We start from the raw sequence: 18956 nt of genomic DNA, 5'->3' as shown, positions 1-18956 counted from the left end.
CGCTTGTGATTTTCGGTTGGATCTCTTGCTGCTCCGTGTGTCTCAGCAGGTCTGTATTTTAGCCCCTCCCTGAAAAAAAGATAGGATTGTTTGTTTTGCATACTCGACAGTGCTGTGAGGAACCAACGGGCCACACCTTAAACACACCACGGGTAAAAGTTCATCACAGGCTCGCTCTCTCTCTCTCACACGTGCGCACACACGCACACGCACACGCACACACACACACACACACACACACACACACACACACACACACGTTGTGAGCTTGTAGATCAGCTATTTTCAGCAAGTGTAAAATCAGCCATTATGACGGCGTAAAACTCTAAAACATACAGTAGTATAGCCTTCCTTATTCTCTCTTCCTTATTTCCCTCTTCCCCCGTTCATTTCCGGACTGATACTTTTCTTATAATTTCCTCTTTTCATGATTTCCCTCCTTCTCTCCTCTCTGCTCTGCTCTCTCTGGTTGCGACTGATCCACCCATTTAGACCTGAGGCCGATTCTAAAATTCTTCTACAGTTTTCTTAAAAACATATGTCAGTGGAAACTAAATGAAAACTAAGCTATGATGACTAAAACTGAGACTAAATATACTGACAATTTCATCAACAAATAAAAACTAGACTAAAATGTTAGGAAGGGACTAGTGGACAAGAGATCCAGTATAAGTCATTTTGCAATTAGTTGCAATTAGTAGTCAAGGACCCACAGAATTGTCTGTATTTGGCCGCCGATCCCCATCTGAAAATATGTTCTTCCAGGGACCTAGAAGCAATTCTTTGAGTTAAAAACGTTCACTGTGAATGAATATATATTGAAAGATTTGCGCCATATTTTCACGATTAAAATAAATAAATAGCTAAAGTATAACATCATGCTTAAAACACCAAAAGGGGTTCCCGCCCAGAATGGGTTAAGAATAGTATACTCCTGCCTTTTTTGGTGAACCGGGCCGTTGGCACAGCAGGAGCCCCACAGCACCGCAGAGGCATACTTTCAACATGAGCAACTTCTACGCAAGTTTCCACACTCTCCAAGACACGCGCACACGCACGCACGCACACGCACACGCACACACACACACACACGCACACACACACACACACACACACACACACACACACACACACACACACACACACACACACACACACACACACACACACACACACACACACAGAGAGAGAGAGAGAGAGAGCACCAGTACTAGGCATGAGATGTGCAGGTTATGTACAGACTTGTTTGTTGACTGACTTGACCTTTAAAAAGTCGATTTCCTAGTACTACACGCAGTTTCATGTGCGCCTGTCAGGCAGCCGATCTATAAGCTCACAGCGTGTTGAGCTGCAATGCCCATAGAGCTTGTAGATCGGCTTTCTTTCGGTGCATTGGTTGATCGACGCACGGCTATGAATCATCCTTGAACTTCCAGTTCCTCTTTTTAATTTTATCACTAACATGCAGATCCATATACGAAAGGCAACGTTGTCGGTGAAGGATCGGCCTGCCATCGCTGGTTGACGAGTCCGATCCGCTCCTTAATTCAACTCTTGTTGAAATATAACACAGAGTGCAGCAGTGCAGGGGCGGCAGCTAAGTGACTCAGGGCCGGATGGGAACCGCAAGGTACCCGGTTCGAAACCCTGTGGGCTCCCCCAGAGTCAGTGTCGAAGTGTCCTTGAGCACGACTCGGAGCCCCTCTGATTGCTCAACGATGTGCAGGTTGGTGCCTTCCCTGGTAACGGTGTATGAATGTGTGTGTGAATGGGTGAATGTAACTCACAATCTATGTAAAGCGCCTTGGATAAAGGCGCTATGCACCATTTACCATTATCGTATGCAGTTCATCCTCTAGCAGGACAATATCAGGGCTTTGGTGGTTGGCACGCAGTGCGCTCATCACTCTCACTCCATGACATGACATGACATCCACCGCGTTGAAAATGTTCCACAGCGTTTTGGTAAAAAAAAAAGTCAAGTTAACGGTTCAGTTTGTGTGAAACTATCCAGGAAGGCTGGAAGCGTTTGTTCATTCGTTCAGTTCAGTATGTCCTTTGTTGGCACGTCAGGAGAAATGGGCGTTGTCTTTTTATTTTCATCATTACACGCACACACACGCACGCGCACGCACACACACGCACACACACACACGAGTCCCCTGGTACACCTTGGTCCCCTTTCCAGTCTTGGGTTATCCCAGGCTGTTCCCCATCTGTTGAGAGAATAACAACACACAGAGGATACCAGTTGAGTGAGTCAAGATCTTTCACCATGCCCCCCCCACCCCACCCCTGCTAACCATGGGGTTATAGTCACTGTACTTATTGTACCCAGCAAACAAGAGGAAAACCTTGCCATGTGACTCTAATTACACAGTGTGTGTGAATGTGTGTGTGTGTGTGTGTGTGTGTGTGTGTGTGTGTGTGTGTGTGTGTGTGTGTGTGTGTGTGCGTGCGTGTGTGCAGTATAAATCAATTACACCTGTACTGGATATGTTTCTGACCTGCTCTGTGTGTCACGTTAACGTTCAAAGAGCCGTTTACGACATTTACCGTGACGTCTGTTAGCGCTGCGCGCTTTCATTTTTATGATGGCGGGTTCACAAAGCAGCTACACTGCTGCGTATATTGTGTGTATAGGCCAATAATGAGCCGTTGAGACAAAGTAGTACCACACAGTGTTGTTTTTGGCAGCAAATTTTGATCTTAGTTTTTGGTCATAGTCTCTTGAATAGTTTTCATTTAGTCACCCGGAATGTTTTAGTGTTAGCCTAGTTTTAGTCGACTAAATATCATAAGATTTTAGTCCACAGTTGATTTAGTTGACTAAAATGTATTTTAGTGGGCCTTGATGTCGTCATAACGACTGTTTTTTTTCACTTGCTGAAAATAGCAAATTTTCAGCATGCAACTGATTGACTAAATTAGTATAAATCCAGTATAAATGACTTATACTGGATCTCTTGTCCACTAGTCCCTTCCTAACATTTTAGTCTAGTTTTTATTTGTTGATGAAATTGTCAGTATATTTAGTCTCAGTTTTAGTCATCATAGCTTAGTTTTCATTTAGTTTCCATTTAGCTTTCGTCAGTGGAAAAATGGTAGTCGACGAACATTTTTCGTCTTAGTTTTAGTCGACGAAATCAACACTGCTACCACAATCATTATCCATAATGTATACATTTATGGATAAGGGATAATTATGGAATAAATAAAATAAATAATAATAATAAATTATGGAATAAATTATGGACTTCTTCGTCTCAACTGCTTATTGCGACTGTAGGTCGCAGTTTACCATCTATGAAAACCTGTCAGTCAGCCCATCCGTCCGTCCGTCACGCCTCGTGACACGGTCCACATATGGCCAATACAGAATTCATTCCAAATGTTGAACTGACCTCATCAAACCCTGTACACTCAAGACTCGCCCCTTTAGGGAGTCTTACTGGTCGCTGTACTGGAGACAGTGGATTGGTCATTCTATTGTGTGAAATTATGTGAAATGTTGCTCTTGAAATCAGCATATCAACATAAATAAGATTACGAGAGACCCCTACGAGCTTGTGGCCAGTTCTTGTAAAAGAGACGCAGTCTCAATGTGTTTTTACTGGTTTAAATAAAGGTTAAATATCTGGAAATCCCTTTACTTAGCAACCCCCCCCCCCCCCCCCCCCCCCCCCATCCCCTGAATGCTTTGGGACGCTGAGACCTGTATACCTCGAAGCGGCTGTACACCTTCTTCTCCTTCCTCATGCTCTCTATCCTCTTGAGGAGACCCTCCCTCTCCTGGGGGTTGGTCTGGGGTCTCTGCAGGAAGCGGCTCTTATTCTTCAGGGAGTTCTGCCGGTCCAGACCCTTCTCTCCTCCTCCGTCGATGCCGTCTCGGTGGTCTCCTCCGGCCTCCTCTCCTCCTCCTCCTCGCTCCAGACGGTTCTTCTGGCTGTTGGCAGAGATCTGGCCCAGGATCACCTGTGGGTGATTGAGAGTTGATACGTTTTGATAAGCGCGATGCCGATTAGTTGATAAAGCACTGTTTTAGCACATTTTTAGACCTGAGGACGATTCTATAAATGTCTTCTAAATCCTGACAGTTTTATGAAAAACCTGTTTCTATGTCAGTGGTTCTCAAATGTCATGGACCCCAAAAATTATCTGCATTTGGCCGCCAATCCCTATCTGAAAATATCTTGTTCCAGGGACCTCCCAGAAGCAAAGATTTGAGTTAAAAACATTCGCTCTGAAAGAATATATATTCAAAGTTTTGAGGCACGATTTTTCAAAAATAGCAGATCTACAAGCTCATATAGCGCTGCACTCAGTGCCGCGCTATGAGCTTGTAGATCTTCTATTTTTCAATAGCTAAAGTATAACATAATGCTTAAAACACCAAAAGGGGTTCCCGCCCAGAATGGGTTAAAAGGAAAAAAATCGGAGAATCTTAATTTCCGTCAATGTCTAACATAAAATTAGACACTTTGCTGATAGAAAGAATACAAAAGGAATATTATATTCCTTAACAAATGTTTATTTAACCATTTAACCATTCATTTAACCAAAAATGGCATATTTTATATGAGAAATGCATTGTGAATCGTGAAAATGTAATCTTTTATATTCTTTCAGAGTTTTTAAACTCAAATCTTTGCTTCTGGGGGGGGGGGGGGACGACGACGACGACATATTTTCAGATGGGGGTCGGCGGCCAATTACATATAATTTTGGGGGGGGTCATTGACATGAAAATGTTTGAGAACGATTGACGTAGAAACTGAAAACTGTGGATTAACCCTTAACCTCCCTACCTTGGTGTCGTCCCTGAGGTTGCTGCTGAACATGATGGAGCCGCCGCCCGTCTGGTAACGAGACGCCGAGACCCCGCCCCCTGATGTCGTGGTCGCCGGCCTGTGATTGGACACGGCAGTCTGGTCGTGGGCGGCGGCGGCCGCTCTGCCCGAGTCCTCGGCGATCTCCCTCACGGTGCTCATGGACTTCACGTCATCTCCACTGGGGGCAGACTTCTTCTCCTTGGGTCCCAGGAAGCCCTTCAGGCAGGAACGGGAATTATCCGTTCATTCGTTAATTGATAATTGATAACCTTGTCGAGCGATTAACCATTTCGTTGATAAGCTGCGTTTCATTTTATTTGATCTGAGAATCTTAATTTCCCTCAATAATGTCTAACACCAAAATAGAAAAGTGAGGGGCGCTAATATATTAAACTCTAACTCATGTTGATTAGGTGATGTAATGGTGATGTAAAACAAACAAATCTACATTTTGCAGATATACAGAAAGAATACAAAAGGCAAATATTGATTTGACCATTTGCGATACAGGGCCAGGCAATGGCATCTTTGTATGAGGAATACAATGAAATGAAACATGCACTTGTCTTGTCTGTCACATCACATGCAAAAGCAGAGACGTTTATGTGGCTACCAAGGTGTGTGGGGGGGGTTTAACCGGCCCACATGTGCGTTCCTCGACCACGTGCACGCGCAGACAGCACAATACATAACAGAACCGCAGAACTTTCGATGAATTGTTAACTGTTAAAGGGGAACTTCACTCTTTTTTGCAAAACTATATGTTAATGACGTTTAGAAGATTTAGAACACTTTCCTGGGGGTCTTTATGTGTGTAGTGGTTTTACATAGTTTAGATTTTAGCAGTGAGCCCACTCACTTACTTCCTGGACTACATGTTGTCTCAGTAAGACAGCCCTCCCCCTATCCACAAGGAGGAGCAGTGCACCAAAGCATTATTGTAGTCCAGGAAGGAAGTGAGCCCAGTGTCCATGACATCAGAGACACTGGGCTCACTGCTTAAATCTAAAATATCTAAAACCACATTACACACATAAAGACCCCCAGGAAAGTGTTCTAAATTTTCTAAACGACCACTTTTTAAGAGGTTTGGGTAAAAATAAAAATAGTCGCTCATTGACTTCCATTGTCAATCAGTCACTCTTTTAGCACATAAACCAACTCAACAAAAGCTGATTCTGACAGTTTATGACACCAGGTAAACTCATTATTTATTTTTGTCTTTTAAGATAGATTTATAAAGTTACTATTTTAGTCGAAGATAGACTTTAGCAGTACTACGGCGTTCCCAACTCTCGCGGGCCGTCTTGTGAGGTTTCGTTTGTAAACAGAAGTCTCCACGCTGTTTGAGATGCACCCTCGCATATGAGCAATCCCAGACACAGACACTTTACACACTTCTTCTAAAGTGTCTTGGTAAATGGTAAATGGTGCATTTATATAGCGCCTTTATCCAAGGCGCTTTACAGAGATTGTGCATTACATTCACCCATTCACCCATTCACACACACATTCATACACCGATGGCAGCGGAAACCATGCAAGGCACCAACTAGCACATCGGGAGCAATTAGGGGTTCAGTGTCTTGCTCAAGGACACTTCGACAGTAACTCTGGGGGAGCCCGAGTTCGAACTGGCAACCTTACGGTTACCATCCAGGCACTCTACCCCTGAGCCACCTCCACCACCGCCGCCCCCTGTCTTCTAATGTGTCTCCCTCAAACACGTCCATTGTTTTTAGTGACAAGCGGACGAGATCAAATCCATTTGTTTACATCCCCGTCGTTTCCAATAAGGAAGTGGTGTACAGTTTTGGTCCAATCAGATCGTTTTGTTACAGCAGTGATTCGGTCGGCGTAGGCATACCTATCGGCTATCGGATCTTCTTTCTACACAAATTAGTCAAAATAAGACAAAGTTGACATTAAAAAAAAATATATATATATATATATATATATTTTACCTGATGTCATAAACTTTCAGAATCAGACTATTTTTTATTTCTTAAATTGCTAATAAACAACACAACAGAGCGAAATAACTAATGGAATGTAATAGTTTGCCCATAATAAGGTAAGAAAACAACCCAAACCTCTAAAAAAGTGGTCTTACCCTTTAACTGTTAAGTTCAATTGAAGAATGTCTTCACGGCGTCTAATCGATCGACGATCAACAAACACCCCCCTACCTTCAGGCGCTGTGTCTGCTTCTTGAGGAAGTCGAGCGGCTTGCCCTCGGCCTTGCCCTCCAGGCCCAGCGTGTTGATGGAGCTGCTGGAGCCCATGTTCTTCTGGAGGCCGTCCTTGGCCTCGCTGCGCGTCAAGGAGAAGGAGGAGGAGCTGTGCGAGCGGCCCTTCTTCATCTCGCTCTTCTCGGCGTCCGTGGCGGCCGCATCCGCGGCCATCAGTATCTCCTCGCCGCAGGAGCGCCGAGAGCCGCCCAGCCCTTTGGTTTGGAGCACATGGATTAGTACAGCAGCGATAAAATACTACGAGTCAGTGTTGTTTTTGGCAGCAAATTCCAATTTTTAGTTTTAGTCGTATAGTCTTTGGAATGAAACTTCATTTAGTTTTCAGTCATATTTTTGTTACCTGGAATGTATTAGTTCTAGTAAATCTGCAGTTCATTTAGTCGACTAAAATGTATTTCGGCGGACCTTGATGGTGTCGTAATGGCTGATTTTACACTACATGCAACCAAGTGTAAAAATGACTTATACTGGATCTTTGGCCGCTAGTCCCTTCTTAACATTTTAGTCTATAGTTTCTAATCCGTTGACTAAAATGACATACATTATTGACATAAATAAACGTATAAATCCATGCCTTTGAGCTTCAGCGGGTCCCTCTTGAAGATCTTGGGCGAGGGGAGCGGCTTCAGGGACTTGAAGCCCAGCGAAGACGACGGCTCTTTCTTCGGCGCCTGCTGCTGCTCCAACGCCACGTTGCTCTCCTCCTTCCTGGTCGTAGTCTCCGACGACGGCAGCCTCAGCTGCACGAGCGCGGGCTTGGCGAACACGGCGGGCGGCTTGTTGGCCGCGGCGGTGATCAGCGAAGGCTTGCGGACGACGGGCTCCGCGTGCTGCGGCGGCGGCTTGGAGGAGACGTCGGGCTTCTTCGGTTCGGGCTCCGCCTGCTGCGGGGGCGGGTCCGCCGCGGACACGGAGGGGATCCTGCTGGGGGGCGGTGGGGGGGGAGCTGCCGCTTTCGCCGTCGGAGGAGGCGGAGGAGGCTTGTCAGAAACGTCTGCCTTTTTTTCGGCCGGTTCGGCTATCAGCGTCGTCGTCGTCGTCTCCTCGGCGGCCATCTTGGAGGCCTTCCGCTTGGCGGCGAGGTCTTTGAAGTACTGCAGCCGGCTGGCGGGGTCGTTCATGTTCAGAGGTTGTGCCGGCGGCGGCAGTTGTTGTTGTTGTTCCGTAGAAGACGCGCTCGTCGTCGCAGCGGTGGCGGCGGTGGACCACACTTCCCTGCTGGGCTTCGGAATCGGAGGCTCCACTTTGGGCTTTTCGAGTTCTTCTTCCTTCAGCGAGGCTCGTCTCCTTCGCTCCTTGTCCTGTTCCAGCTCCTTCTCTCTGCTCCGCTCCTTCTCCATCTCGTCCGCCTTCTTCTTCCACTCGAACGGCTCCCTGGACGCGGAGTCAGGTTAGAATAGTTAGTACCGGGGACGTGCACACATAGACATCAAAGGGGGCTTCAGCCCCTGCCCTTTTACCCGTCTGTAAAAACAACATGCCACGCAGACCACGAATGTATAGCGTTTACTACATGGTGAAAGAAATAAAAATGCTACTCCTTTCCTTTCCATGCCGGGAGGCAGCATTCAGGAGAATAGCTTTTTTTTCTGAAGTCTCTTGAACTTGGAACGCAGCATTTTGCAAATTTGTTTAGAAATCCATGTCGTGACGCCACATCTCCACTAGCTAAAGAGTGCTGGGTTGTGCCGCGGAAATAGCTGATCTACAAGCCAAAAAATGTCAGCCCCTGCGTCTCTAACACTCTCTGCACGTCCCCTGGTTAGTACAGTATAACATATAATATTGTAGTTAAAACTAAACTATTTCAGTTAGTTTGAGGTCACTATAACAACCTGGACATGGACCTCCTCTTCTCCAGGATCTGAGCCACGATGGAAGAGGTCCTCATGGGGTCCATCTCCTCGTCCTCCTCCGTAGCGGTCTTCAGACCCAGGCCGCCGCTGTGAGTCTCCACCTTGGAGGAGGGGAGAATATATATACCACCATATTCTTTCAAGAGGTACGTAATGATAAACAATATTTTTTCATGCGGTTTGTATGATTATTTCTGAAGTTACTTAACCCATTTTAGACCGAGGTCGATAAAAAAAAAAGGCTTCTAAATCCAAATTCTTTTCTGAAAAACCTATGTTTATATGTCAATGGTGCTCAACCTTTTTCATGTCAAGGACCCCCAGAATTACCTCTATTTGGCCACAGACCCCTCATCTCAAAATATGTTGTTCCAGGGACCCCCCCCCAGAATCAAATATTTTAGTTCAAAGATTTGCGCCACATTTTAACGATCTGTCAAAAATAGCAGATCTACAAGCTCGTAGCACGGCTATATTTTTCAATAGCTAAAGTATAACATAATGCTTAAAACAAGGTAACAAAAACTAACAGACAAAGGAATCTCAGACCATCTTACTTTTGGCCAACAAAACCATCATTTTCTACAGAGGTAAAATTAACGTGTAGAATTGCAAATCATATAATGTGCGTTCACTGTATCACGATTAGGGGTGGAGCTCATCAATTATTATTGATGACAAGCACCTCAGGCTTATCGAGCCGGGTTCTTATCGAGCCCACTATCGAGCATTTTCTATTATTTTGTGGAAAGATAGGAGACAATCAAGTCTGAACAGAACCAGTATCTTTTACTAGGGCCTTCAAATACAGTACTTAACAGACGGAAGGCAGTTGACCTTTTTACCAATAAAATAATATTAAAGAATGCTAACTTGTAGATCTGCTATTTTAGAAAAATCGTGAAAATGTGGCACAGATATTTGAATAATTAACATCACTCTAATAGACCCCCAGGTGTTTAGTATGGAGTTAACATTACTCTAATAGACCCCCAGGTGTTTAGTATGGAGTTAACATTACTCTAATAGACCCCCAGGTGTTTAGTATGGTAACATCACTCTAATAGACCCCCAGGTGTTTAGTATGGAGTTAACATCACTCTAATAGACCCCCAGGTGTTTAGTATGGAGTTAACATCACTCTAATAGACCCCCAGGTGTTTAGTATGGAGTTAACATTACTCTAATAGACCCCCAGGTGTTTAGTATGGAGTTAACATCACTCTAATAGACCCCCAGGTGTTTAGTATGGAGTTAACATTACTCTAATAGACCCCCAGGTGTTTAGTATGGAGTTAACATTACTCTAATAGACCCCCAGGTGTTTAGTATGGTAACATCACTCTAATAGACCCCCAGGTGTTTAGTATGGAGTTAACATCACTCTAATAGACCCCCAGGTGTTTAGTATGGAGTTAACATCACTCTAATAGACCCCCAGGTGTTTAGTATGGAGTTAACGTTACTCTAATAGACCCCCAGGTGTTTAGTATGGAGTTAACATCACTCTAATAGACCCCCAGGTGTTTAGTATGGAGTTAACATTACTCTAATAGACCCCCAGGTGTTTAGTATGGAGTTAACATTACTCTAATAGACCCCCAGGTGTTTAGTATGGAGTTAACATCACTCTAACAGACCCCCAGGTGTTTAGTATGGAGTTAACATTACTCTAATAGACCCCCAGGTGTTTAGTATGGAGTTAACATTACTCTAATAGACCCCCAGGTGTTTAGTATGGAGTTAACATCACTCTAATAGACCCCCAGGTGTTTAGTAGACATGTATTAAAAAATGCCTAAGTCACAGATTATTTTCTTGAAAATGGCCTAAGTCACTTTTTTTTGTTATGGAATGACTCTCATGTTTATCTTTTTGTAAAAAACATTTTGTTAACCCCTCAGGAAACCATTGTAAAAATCTGCATTAAAAACTCTTACATACTTGCGAGAAAATGTGTTTTTCCTTATTATCCGAAAATCATAAAAAATGACTTATGCATTTATCCTATGAGGCTAACGATATATATTCTTTCACATCGAACGTTTTTAACTCAAATCTTTGCTTCTGGGGAGTCCCTGGAACAAAAAAAATCAGATGGGGGTCCGCCACTCGGTGGTGCGCTATGAGCTTGTAGATCTGCTATTTTTGAAAAATCTTGAAAATGTAGTGCAAATCTTTGAATATATATACTTTCAGAGTGAACATTTTTAACTCAAATCTTTACTTCTGGGAGGAGGGTCCCTGGAACAACATATTTTCAGATGGGGGTCGGTGGCCAGTTACATCTATTTTCGAGGGTCCTTGACATGACAATCTTTGAGAACCACTGACATAGAAAGGTTTTTCAGAAAACTGTCAGGATTTAGAAGACATTTAGTAGAATCTCTCTCTTAACCCATTTTGGGGCGGGAACCCCTTTTGGTGTTAGCATTATGTTAGGCTTTAGCTATTGAAAAATAGCAGATCTACAAGCTCATAGCTATGAGCTTGTAGGTCTGCTATTTTTGAAAAACCGAAGAACCACTGACATAGGAACATAGCTTTTTCAGAAAACTGTCAGGATGTAGAAGACATTTTTAGAATCTGATCTCAGGTCAGAATGGTAAACTGTCAGGGATGTAGAAGACATTTTTAGAATCTGATCTCAGGTCAGAATGGTAAACTGTCAGGGATGTAGAAGACATCTTTAGAATCTGACCTCAGGTCAGAGTGGGTCACAGCATACCTTGGAAGAGGAGAAGATGAGCGAGCTGCGCAGCCGGGAGCTGCGCTGCAGCATGGGGTTGATGCGCGTGCGGAACGATTCATGCTTGGCGAGAGCGTGCTCCCCCGGCGGAGGTGGAGACTCCCTAAAGTCCACGTCGACGCCCAGCTCCCTGACTCCTCCTCCTCGCTCCCACTCCTTCTCCCGCTCCAGACGTTCCTTCTCCAGGATGGACGACTTGAAGTCGGCGCCCAAGGAAGTCCCGCCGCCGTCCCACCTGTTGGTCGTCGTCGTTCGAGCGGCAACAGTCGAGTCTTTCTCGGGAAGGACCGGCTTGCCGTAGCGCGGCCTCAAGATGGCCGGTAGCGGTTTGGAGGAGGTGTACGCGTCTTGTTGTTGTTGCTCCCTGGTGCCGAAGCGAGGCGCTGAGGAGTCCATGCCGGAGTTCTGCTGCTGAGACGGACGGAAGGGACAGTGGTTGGAAAGTTGGAAAACAGCGCCCCTACTGGTACTAATAGTCATATACTGGTGCTCATGGCCACATACAGTAGGTACATAGGTGAACGTGCTCATGGCCACATAGGTACGTAGGTGAACACAGACATTGCTGTTCCTTGGAGTGGTTGCACCGCTCAAAAATAATAATAATTTGTGGAATAAAAGTGGATTTACTAGTCGACTAGTTGCTTAATGCCCTATAGTGATTAGTTACCGGGGGCTCGTCGAAGGCGTCGGAGTGTCCCATGGGCAGCGGGAGGCCCTCTTCCCCCCCTCCTCCTCCTTCTCCCCCCTCCTCGTAGGCGCTGAGGTAGGAGTTTATCCTCCAGCTCCGGAGGCCCTGGCGGAGGTCGGGGTCCGCGTCCCGCTCCTCCGCAGCCCCCCCTCCCGGGTGGTGCTCGGCAAACAGGTGCTTGTTGTCGGGAGCGTGGGGCTGCGTGGGGGAGCTCTGGCAGGCATAGGCCTGGCCCACGGTGGGCCTCCTGCGGACAGGGGTCACAATTATTACGGTATAGTTGTCGCAGTTATTTCATAATCTCAATTGTTTTGTCATAACAGACCCTTTGTCAGACTTCTGATTGGTCCCTGACTGACTAACCAGCAGGCTCTGTCTGCCTTGTTTTTCCGCCTTGGAACGAGACGTAGTCGAGTTCCGCAAGCATCACTGAAGTGGCAATAATCACGTTAACCCACACCCTTGAGTGTAATATTGCAATTCTACCACAGTTACCCTTAAAACTAAGACAATCGCTGAAAGATTTTTTTTTAATGACAGATGTAGTCACTAGTCACTACGACCACAAATGTCCCAAGAAACTAGCTAGCCTAGCCACCGAGTTTGCTAGCGCTCTGGGAGAACAGAGCGGCTGAATTCGTTGTTTTGAACAGTGAACAGTGCTGGTTTAACCCACGGCTAGAAGGCTGTTTAAACCAATCAGATTGCTTCCTCAAAAAGACCTGTGGTAGAATTTGCTATAACATCATTCTTGGAAACATGTCAAACAGTCACCATGCTGCATCTGTGGATGTTCCTTTTTTTTACTGACACCAAGTTTAAAATAAGTTGAATTGAACGCACAGAATATCAATACGAATCAACTGAAAAACACATTATTTCAATGGTAGTGGATGGAGAGAAAGGATTTTTGTCCAACCACAAAACAGCAACCAATGGGTTCGAAGAGGGGCACATGACCATGGGCGGGACTTGACAAAGGGTGAATTAGGGATGTTAACAGTTCTACTGCGTAACCCCTGTTCCCCGCTATCCGTCGGAAAATAGTCCCATGGTTTTTTGTTGAAGAGAAAAACCTGCCTCCATGACAATGCGAAACAAAGACATCCTCCACAGCATGTTGTAGTCCAAACAAACCGCTTGTTCACTTGCATTGAACTCATTTTCCCAGAAACCCTAGCAGCCCAGAGCATGGCTTGATTTCTGGTTTCGTCATCATAACGCGACGGCCTCGTCACCAGGTCCGCGACAAATCCGCTCTTGCTTTTTAATTATTTTAAAAAATGGCGAATTAAACACATTAAACAAATAGCGGGTTTAGCGTATTAAGCGTGGCTACAACATGGATTCAATAACGTAACGCCCTCAAAGTGTTAATAGTTAATTGATTAATCCGTGTTAAGAAATTAGTTGGTTAAACATAACAGTTAATAATAGGGATGCACCGAAAATTCGGCCACCGAAAATATTCGGCCGAAAATGGCTAAAAATGTATTTTCGGCCTATTCGGTTTCGGCTCAAATAGGCCGAAAATATATCACCGAATAGTCAAAACACCTGGTCGGTATAAACACAACACGCGATTGTCTTGAACGTAACCAGAGCGCTCCGCATCTACCTCTCTCTCTCTCCCAACTTCAGTCTCCCACACACACACACACACACACACACAGAGCGTCAAGTTGCTCTGTGCTGTGGCTGCGATGCGCTCCGCGAAATCTGCGAGCTCATCAACAGGTTGCAAAATGCCCAAAACAGGTCCCAAAACATGGTATTTGTGAGCACCGCCACTGTCTATTCTTTTGTCGTAAGACAAAAAATGCTCCCCAATGTCTGAATCTGTGAGCTTGCAGGCAGGCTATGACGAACACTAGCAGTAGCTTGCTCGTTAGCTCCTCAAATTTGTTCCACCTGTGTGTAATCTCAGCAGCTCATTGAAGTGGGCACAGGCAGGGCAAAAGCAGAAGCAGAACGTCCGTGAACGTTTTGCTTAACAATGATCAGTTGTTCAGTGCTGTTTAACTTTGGCAATATGTGATACTAGAGCCTAGAGAACATGCTAATATGGCTGCTAAATAAGAACGTTTTCCCCTATCAGCTAGAATGCTATTGTGTGTGTGTGTGTGTGTGTGTGTGTGTGTGTGTGTGTGTGTGTGTGTGTGTGTGCGTGTGCGTGCCCACACACTGTGTAGGACAGTGGTTCTCATAGTGGGAGTTCCAGCTAAATTATAGATAGTTAAGAAGTAAACCAAGTGGGGGTCTGTAACAGAGTGCAAAAATGGAACCAAATACACTCTCAAAATTTACATAGATGACTTCCGGTAGGAGTGGCTAAACACATGGCCGCTTGACTTTTCAGCTCTCTCCGGTAAAATGCATAAATCTCTCTAAATCGAATTTAAATGTTTTAATTACAATTTTTTTTTTTGGAATGAACGAGAGGAGACAAACAAGGAGTCATACAGTGAAAAATATACGGGAAAAAACCACCGAATTCAACGAAATGGACGAAGCAGGACACGCTGCTGGCAACGAGGGAGCAACAGGTGACTTACTCCAGAAGGCCCTTGAAAACATCACCAAAGAAATAAGAGACTTTAAAAAGGACTTGACCAGTGAGCTATCCTCTTTTAAAGAAGATTTAAAAAAAGAACTGATGGCAGACCTTAAAGACCTCAGACAAGATGTAACGAAGAGATTTGAGGACACCGCGAAAGAAGCCCAGAAGCAAGACGCAAGAGTCGCCGAGGCAGAGGCCCGCATCGAAGAGACGGAAAGGTGGAACGGCGAAGTAAAAGAAGCTCTGCTCTGGTCTCTGGAACAACAGCGAGTTCTGCAAGAATCCCTGGTTGAATTAGAAGGAAGATCAAGGAGGAACAACATGCGTGTCTATAACGTAGTAGAGGACAGTGAAAAAGACAGTACTGTCCAGGAGTTTATTGGCAAGTTGCTGATTTCAGAACTCTCCCTCCCACCAGACACCGACCTACAGATTCAGAGGGCTCACAGATCCCTAGCCCAAAAGCGAGGTCCAGAGTTCCCACCGAGATCCATCGTGATAAACTTTCTTCAGTTCAGTACCAAGGAGATGATCCTCAGGAAAGCATGGCAAACGAAGATTGAAGTCGCAGATAAACGCCTTAATTTTGACCATGACTACCCGAATGCGGTGATGCAGAAGAGACGTGAATATCGCGGAATCAAAGCGGCTTTGCTGAAAAAGGGAATAAAGTTCCAATCACCGGGCGCCATGATTTGCATCAAATGGGTCGAAGGCAAACGCACATACGGCAGCGCAAAAGAAGCCACGGAGGAGCTCGTGAAGAGAGGAATCGCCGTGGAGGAACCGAGACAACCAGTGGCCAGCTCCCCCGCAGAGGAGATGACAGCTCGCCTACAGCGGAGAATGCCGTGGCAACGCACTGGGGGGAAACCGGGCCGCAACGAAGCAGTTCAACGAGCAAAAGAAAAACTTAAAGCTTTCCAGTGGGGCCAATCCGGCCAAACTAAATAAGAGAAGAAAGATAAGTACCGAATGAATCCAGAGCGCACTTAGGGTATTTTAGCATAGATTTCCCATGTGGTTGCTGAGACTTTTGTTTTTTTTATTTTTCCTTACTTTCTAGGAGGGACCTTGGGCTGAGTCTCTTTTCTTTAATTTTTTCATAGAGGTTTTACTGAGTGGTTTAGTTTATTGGTTATATTTTCCATTGCTGACAGAGGTAGACGTAAGATTTGGCTTTTTATTTAGTGTATGTATATATATGGGCTATATATATTCGTATGTATGGCCTGGTTATGTATATGCATGTATATAGGCTTTTTTCTTTTCTCTACGGTTTTCTCCCTTTTTTTCTTACCACACCTAATTGTTTTCAATTACGCGTGGCTTGCACGCGCGGCGGATGATAAACCTTTTGATTAACGCACCGTTGAATAAGCTGTTGGGACGAGGCAGGTTTAGGTTATCGTTGAGGAGGGGAGTATAGAAGGAAACTAACATAATTTAAACATCGAGAAGATGTTTGGCTATCTCACCCTCCCTCCTGCTAAGCCTATGTTTTTGATTATAGGCTTTTTCTTTTGTTTTGTGGGTCTAGGCGAGCGGGCTTAGTCTGAGTAAAGGCTGGAGCATAGAGACATTTACGGAACAGTCTTGTCTGAACTCGGTCAGAACTTTTTTTTCTTTTAGCCTATATATTCTGTTTCTGTCCACTCGTGAACTGAGTGACCAATAATTGGAGTTAAGTGCTGGAATGCAAAGGATTCTCTAGGCTTAGTATATCGTCTCATATCTGGATCATTGGATTTGGTCATTTTATTTTTTATAATTTTTTCCGTGGCCTTTTTTCCCGTATATATAATCATTATTTTTCTCGTCAGATTTAAACTGACTCCTGTAGATCATATATATACCGAAGGAGTTTTGAGCAGGCATGTCATAGTGGACACAGCTTGTGTGGATTTTAGCTTAGTTTTTTTTTCCACATAGGCCTACAGCGGGGGCCTTCACTTTGAGTGTAGTTTTTTCCCCCCCACCCTCCCATCGGGATACAACATGAGGTGGCAAGAGCCTTTTTCCTTTCTTGGAAGCCACCTGGCGCGTCGTGTTTTATGTGTTTTTCTATATGGTTTTTTTGTTGCTTTTATGTGTTTTTTGTGGGCTGTATACATCATTATTACTGTGAAAACAATGTACAATGGCTAATAGAAATTTTAAGGTGATATCCCTCAATGTAAACGGGCTGAATAATCCAGTTAAACGGAGCAAAGTCATCAGTAAGATGAAACGTGAAAAGGCACAAATAATATTTTTACAGGAAACACATCTCTCTCGGACGGAACATGAGAAACTGAAAAAGTTTGGGTTTAGAAATACTTTCTACAGCTCTTTTAAATCGGAAAATAGGCGTGGTGTGGCTGTATTAATCCCAAACTCTTTAATTGTAGAAATTATTAAAGAATATAATGACAAAGAAGGACGATATGTCATGGTGAAATGTAAACTTGAGGGCTGTGTAGTAACTTTACTGAATATCTATGCCCCTCCAGGGAGTAATAAGCTTTTTTTTAAACATATTTTCGATTTGATAATAACAGAGTCAGAAGGAATATTGATTTGTGCAACAGATGCAAATAATATACTTAGTAAATTGGACACAACAAATAAAACGGTAACTACATCTCCACAAACAAGAACAATAAATGCTCTACTGGAGGAATCAGGTATGTTTGATGTGTGGCGAGAATTCCATCCGTCCGAGAGAGACTACACACACTTTTCAGTGCCTCATTCTGTACACAGGAGAATTGACTATATTTTCATGTTCAAGGGTGACAGACATAGAATAAGAGATTGCTCATTGGGTTCAACTGATATATCTGACCATGCTGCTGTTTATTTGACTTTACATCTGGACAGCAGACCAAGAAATACGCTATGGAGACTCAATACAGGTATTCTAAATAACAAATTACTCACGGAGAGCATCAAATCCGATATTAAAACTTATATACAGGACAATGATAATGGTGAGGTGAACCCAGTGATGCTATGGGATGCTGCTAAAGCAGTACTTAGAGGAAAGATGATTGCCATTGCTTCAACTTTGAAGAAGGCAAAGGATTACAAACATCAACAATTAACCACAAAATTAAAACAATTGGAACAACAACATAAGGACAAGCAAGATAATCAGTTACTACATCAGATTAAGGGTATTAGAAAGGAAATTGACGATGTCTATAAGAATGACTATGAGAAAAAATGCAGATTTATTAAACAAACTTTTTATGAATCAGGCCCAAAGGCTACGAAAATATTGGCCAGGCGGCTACGTAAACAACAGACTCATAACGCAATCCATAAAATTAAAGATCCTCAAACAGGAGAAACTTATAGTAATTTGGATGATATCGAGGGAGCCTTTGAGACATATTATAAAAATCTGTATACGCAACCATTTCAAGTGAATAAGGAAGCAGCAACATCTTTCCTGGATTCCTTAGACCTCCCCTGTATTGGAGAAGGCGAAAACAAAATCATGACTGCCAAAATAACAATAGAGGAAATAGATAAGGCAATTTCTAATCTCAAAACAAATACATCTCCAGGCAGTGATGGCCTACCAGCAGAATGGTTTAAAACCTTTCGGATTGAGATCTTGCCTTTACTCCTGACATCTTTTAATTTTACTCTTAAGGAGGGAGTAATCCCTCCCTCATGGAGCGAAGCAATTATAACAGTGATTCCTAAGGAGGGCAAAGATAAGGCCCTATGTGGCTCATATAGGCCAATATCTATTCTGAATGTTGATTATAAATTATATGCCTCAATCATGGCCCAACGCATGAACACCTTTCTGTCCGAGATCATCGAAACTTGCCAGACTGGCTTCATACGTGGCCGCCAAACACAAGACAATATAAGGCGGACTTTACATGTCATGAACCACATAAAACAACATAAAATAAGCTCTATTTTAGTAAGCCTCGATGCTTTTAAAGCATACGACACTGTTTCGTGGGACTTCCTGTTCCTGATACTTAAAAAATTTGGCTTTACTGAAGAATCAA

At 44.0% G+C, this 18956-nt stretch overlaps 1 protein-coding gene across 2 annotated transcripts in view; it reads right to left on the bottom strand.

Moving 5' to 3' along the window:
* Positions 1-299: 299 nt before the first annotated feature.
* Positions 300-18956, bottom strand: part of fam83hb (family with sequence similarity 83 member Hb) — a 72629-nt gene continuing 53972 nt past the window's right edge. For both annotated transcript variants that reach the window (XM_083783461.1, XM_083783460.1), the window contains exons 9-16: positions 12360-12627; positions 11669-12097; positions 8920-9041; positions 7659-8458; positions 7022-7278; positions 4809-5048; positions 3724-3975; positions 300-2216 (exon numbers count right to left, since the gene is read on the bottom strand). In XM_083783461.1, the coding sequence (XP_083639587.1) occupies positions 2196-2216; positions 3724-3975; positions 4809-5048; positions 7022-7278; positions 7659-8458; positions 8920-9041; positions 11669-12097; positions 12360-12627 (2389 nt within the window). In that variant the 3' untranslated portion in view covers positions 300-2195. The remainder of the gene's footprint in view (positions 2217-3723; positions 3976-4808; positions 5049-7021; positions 7279-7658; positions 8459-8919; positions 9042-11668; positions 12098-12359; positions 12628-18956) is intronic.

The sequence above is a fragment of the Protomyctophum parallelum genome (assembly GCF_964188405.1).
Source record: "Protomyctophum parallelum genome assembly, chromosome: 1".
Lineage (NCBI taxonomy): Eukaryota > Metazoa > Chordata > Actinopteri > Myctophiformes > Myctophidae > Protomyctophum > Protomyctophum parallelum.
This window is presented reverse-complemented; position numbering and strand designations above follow the sequence as displayed.